Here is a 4,252-nt window from a genome sequence, read left to right as displayed (position 1 = left end):
CGGGGCACCCACCGCTTTTCCACGGCGTCCACGTTGCGGATGAGCAGCCAGAGCTCGACGGCGCCCGGCGCCCCGTCCCCCCCCGGGCAGGACGAGAGCAGCAGGTGGTGGCTCGTGATGCACAGGGTGCCGCGCACCGGCGGCAGCCCCGCGCCCGACAGCAGCACGCTCTCCACCGTCGCCGTCTTGATCAGCTCCGCGAACTCCATGGCGGCGGCGGCGGCGGCGAGGCTGGCCAGGGAAAGGGGAAATCCTGCAGCGCCGCACCCGGCCTCCAAAACCCCCTTCCCTCCGCGCCGCGCCGCCGGCCTCGGCACCCGCCCCGGCACGCAAGAGGCTCCGGGAGCCGACGGCGCTTCCTGCTGCAAAGTGCAGGGGGGGAAATCACTTATTTCCTCCCTGGGGCCCCCCTGGCTGCACTGTYGTTGCAAGTGGGGAAACTGAGGCACGGGGTAGCGGTGGGTCTGGCAGAGCCGGTGACGATCCTTCGGCTCCCGGCGGTGCTCGGACCCTGAGGCAGACGCCCCGCGCCCCGTCCCCGCTGCGAGGGAGGTTTTTGGTGGCGGGTGAAAAAGCAACTACYGCTTTGCAGGGAGCCGCTCCGGGTCCTTCCCTGCCGCGCAGGGGCCGTGCGCCGGCTGCCTTCTGCCCCCGGCACGAGCCGGACCCCCCTCCCCGGCGGCCGCTTCCCGCTGCGGAGACGGGCCCCAGGCTGCTCCCAGCACCGGGAGGATGTCGGGTTTAAGGTGGCCTGGCCTCGGCGCCGCCGGCCGCGACGCGCTCCGGCCGGGCTGGGATGCCCGCGGGAAAGGGGCCGAGGGCGGCCCGGGCGCCGTAGCGCGGGCGGCAGCGCGAGGGGCTGCGGGGGGCTTCCAGCCCAGGGGGCCAAAGGGAGCCGCGGGCAGGGCGTCGGGGTCGTCCCCGGCTTGCCGCGGGGCCGGAGGTGCCGGCAGGAGGTGGGCAGCAGCGGCCGCGAGCTGCCCTCGTGCCTCCAGGTCCCCGCGGTGGGTGCTGCGCAGCGGCGGGTGCCGGCACCCCGCCACGCTGCAGGGAGCGTTCCCGGGGCTCCGGGAGCCGGGACGAGCCGGCTGCAAGGGAGCCCGGCCCCGGCCCGCGGGCGCTCCCGGGGCCGCTGCTCCCTCCAGCGCTGGCAGGTTCCACCTTAACAGCCCTGCAGCTGCCAGCAGCGGCTCAGGGGCTGCAGCGACCTGGCCGTGCACAGCTGGCTGCACAGCTGGCGCCGGCCCAGCAGCACCCCAGGGTGCAGACCCCCGGGTCCCTGGGCTGGCGTGCCGAGGGAACAGCCCGTTTTTCTTCCTCTCCCCTTTTTGCGCTTGGCCCCGAGTCACCCGCGCCGCCCTCGCTCGCTCCCGCTCCCGGCGGGAAGTCGGTGTCAGCCCTGTGCCGGTAACAGCGCCGGAGGGCAGGAGCGCCCAAGGATAAATCATTCACACTCCTGCAGGCCTGATGTCCTCGTTARAGCTTCCTCCCGGGGAGCCGGGAGCCTCCTCCCAGCTGGAGACAATAACACTAAAAAAGAAACAGAACTGAAGGAAAAAAAAAAAACACCCTTCTCTTCACAATCCTCTGGATAAATAAAGTTCCTGCTYGGTATAATTATCACTGGCTTCCCCAACCTTTATTGTTCTAAGGATAAATAAATAGCCGCGGCTCCCGCGCAGCTGGGGCGAGTGGGTTTCCAGCAGCGAGCGCTCCCTGCTCTGCTGCTTGCCCGGGGGCTTCRGGGCGCTGCGCGGGCGCCACCATGCCCTTCAGCCAGCTCAAGTTCAAGGAGCTGGGCGAGGAGGAGCCCRGCTCGGACGAGGAGAGCCTGGACAGCGTGAAGGCGCTGGCGGCCAAGCTGAAGCTGCAGACGCGGCGGCCCTCCTACCTGGAGTGGAAAGCGCGGGTGCAGGGGCTGGAGGGGGCCGGGGGCGCGCGGGGGGCAGAGCGGGCCCCCGCGCGCCCCGACGAGCCGCCGGCCGGCGGCCTCTGCGGCTTTGCCTCCGTGGAGGAGGCTCTAGAGTGGCTCAGGACGGARCTGGTGAGTAGCCGCTGCCGGGAGCGTGGCTCCGTGGGGGTCCCGAGGGACAGGGAGGGTCTCGGGGCGGCCGCGGGGCTTCTCCACGCGGGAAGCTCCGCACCCAGCGTGGCTGGGGTGCAGGGGTTTTTTCAAGGCGTGCATGGCTCTGTGCCAACTCTGCTGGTCTCCCTTGCACGGCACCGGCGCTCGGGGCCTGGGGTCTGCCCGCCTCTGCGCATCGCCCCCTCTGCTCTGCTCCGCCGGCAGCACGGCTGTGGCATCGGTGTGGCTCGGCCGGGGTGGCTTCTGCAGCAGGTGGCAATAGCTGTGCAGGGGCAGCCGTGCCGGTCCCGGGGACACGTGTGCATGCATGGTGTGTGGGCCCAGTGCCAGTCCTGGGGATGCACGTGCATGTGTGTGCATGGGCCCTGTGCTGGCCCCGGGGATGCATGTGCATGCGTGTGCATGTGTGTGCATGGGCCTGGTGCCGGTCCCAGGAATGCATGTGCATGTGTGTGCATGTGTGTGCATGGGCTCTGTGCCAGTCTTGGGGATGCACGTGCATGTGTGTGCATGGGCCCGGTGCCGGTCCCGGGGATGCACGTGCATGTGTGTGCATGCGTGGTGCATAGCCTGGTGCCGGTCCTGGGGATGCATGTGCATGCGTGTGCATGCATGGTGCATGGCCTGGTGCCGGTCTCGGGGACACACGTGCGCGCACGGCGCCCTGGCCGAGCCCCGGCCCGGCTCGCCCGTCCCGCCGCGCGCGTGGGTGAGCCCACGGGCGGCCGTGGGGCCCTGACGGCTCGCTCTCGCYGCGCAGCGGGAGATGCAGGCGGCCGACCAGCTCCTGGCCCGGCAGCTGATGCGCCTGCGGGGGCAGCTGCACCGGCTGAAGGTGGAGCAGGCCTGCCACCGGCACAAGGAGATGCTGGACGACGCCACCTTCGGCCTCGAGGGCTGCGAGGAAGACTCGGACCTGCTCTGCAACATCCCGCCCAAGGCCGCCTTCCTGCTCTCCGTGCCGCTCAAGCACATCGGCGTCACCCGCATGAACATCAACTCCCGCCGCTTCTCCCTCTGCTGAGCGCGCCGGACCCCCGGGGGCCCCTCGGCCCGGCGTCGCGGGGCTGCTGGGCGCCGCCGTCCCGCTCCGGACCCAGCGGGGCCYGTGGAGCCGGGGCAGCCACGGTGGCAAACGCGGGAAGCAACCCTTGGGGAAGGAATAAAAGGAGCCGACGGCGGGAGGTGATGTTATCTGTCGCGTGCGCCTGGAGCACCTCCGTGCCGGCGTGGCTCCGGGCTCTCCGCTTTATTTCCAGCGTCGTCCTCGGGCCCCTCGGCGCCGGCGGGAGCCGCTGCAGGAAATGCCCCTTTCCTGACGGTCGCTGCTCCGGAGGTGCCGGGGGCTGAGCAGCCCTGGTGCCCGCCGCCGGCCCCCTAAACCGTGGCCGGGGGGTGGGGGGGGGTGCCGCCGTTTGCCGCAGTCGCCCTTTTCCCGGGACGCTTTCCGCCGGCGGCGCCAGGGAGGCCGCGGCTGCCGGCTCCCGCTCCCGGGAAGGCAGCAGTGCGTGGGGCAGAGCAGCCCGCTTGCGTGCCGGGTGCTCGCGGCGGGTGCCCGCGGGGCCGGGCGTGCACCCCGGGGCAGGAAGCGCTGCYGAAACCACGTGCCGGCTGAGCCGGAGGGAGCCGCGAGGGCCAGAGCCCCCAGCCCGGGCTCTCCTGTTCCCCCCTCCTCTTTCCCACCACGTCTCTTCCCACGGCCTCTCGCCAGCCCTGGGAACCGTCCCCGCCGGGGTGGGCGCTGCTGGCCGCCGAGCCCCCCGGCACGGGCCGGGCTTCCTGCCCCCCCCCCGCCTCCGCGCAGCAGCCCGCCGCCGCCTGCGGCTTCGCCTCCGCGCCAGCCGACACAATAGCTTTGCGGTCGCTCTGCTCCGAGCTCTCCCCGAAAACACGAGGCGGGCGAAGGGGCATGGCACGGCCGCCGGAGGAGCCCCCTTGCCCTGTGCCCCCCGCCCCCCGCCACGCTCGGGGCCGCCCGCAGCGGGGTGGGCACCGGGGCACAGGCTGCGGGGCGCGAGAAAATCCTGCCCGCCCCGGGCCCTTGCAGCAGCTCCCGGCGTGCGAGACGCCGCTCGCCCTCCGGCCGGGCTCCCGGCGCGGGGGTGACGCCGCCGGCTCCGTCCCCCCCCCCCACACACACCACCATCCTTTGGAGGTTGCAAGCCC

The 4,252-nt window shown here is 72.3% G+C and overlaps 3 protein-coding genes across 3 annotated transcripts in view; 2 read left to right on the top strand and 1 right to left on the bottom strand.

Annotated features, from left to right (window-relative positions):
- Window positions 1–278, bottom strand: part of LOC146590909 (myotubularin-related protein 9-like) — a 3,928-nt gene extending 3,650 nt beyond the window's left edge. Inside the window, exon 1 of the mRNA XM_085313780.1 lies at window positions 13–278. Within this exon, the coding sequence (XP_085169906.1) occupies window positions 13–209 (197 nt within the window). The 5' untranslated portion in view covers window positions 210–278. The remainder of the gene's footprint in view (window positions 1–12) is intronic.
- Window positions 279–1,647: 1,369 nt separating this feature from the next.
- Window positions 1,648–3,280, top strand: FAM167B (family with sequence similarity 167 member B). Its single transcript, XM_085313777.1, has 2 exons — window positions 1,648–2,044; window positions 2,847–3,280. Exons 1-2 carry the CDS (start codon window positions 1,766–1,768, stop codon window positions 3,108–3,110), a joined length of 543 nt encoding a protein of 180 aa, XP_085169903.1. The 5' UTR covers window positions 1,648–1,765; the 3' UTR covers window positions 3,111–3,280.
- Window positions 3,189–4,252, top strand: part of LCK (LCK proto-oncogene, Src family tyrosine kinase) — a 12,798-nt gene continuing 11,734 nt past the window's right edge. The window contains exon 1 of the mRNA XM_085313758.1: window positions 3,189–3,271. The gene's annotated coding sequence lies outside the window, so the exon portion shown is untranslated. The remainder of the gene's footprint in view (window positions 3,272–4,252) is intronic.

The sequence above is a fragment of the Rhea americana genome, unplaced genomic scaffold (genome assembly GCF_003343005.1).
Source record: "Rhea americana isolate MKP2758 unplaced genomic scaffold, rheAme1 scaffold_396, whole genome shotgun sequence".
Classification (NCBI taxonomy): Eukaryota; Metazoa; Chordata; class Aves; order Rheiformes; family Rheidae; genus Rhea; species Rhea americana.
This window is presented reverse-complemented; position numbering and strand designations above follow the sequence as displayed.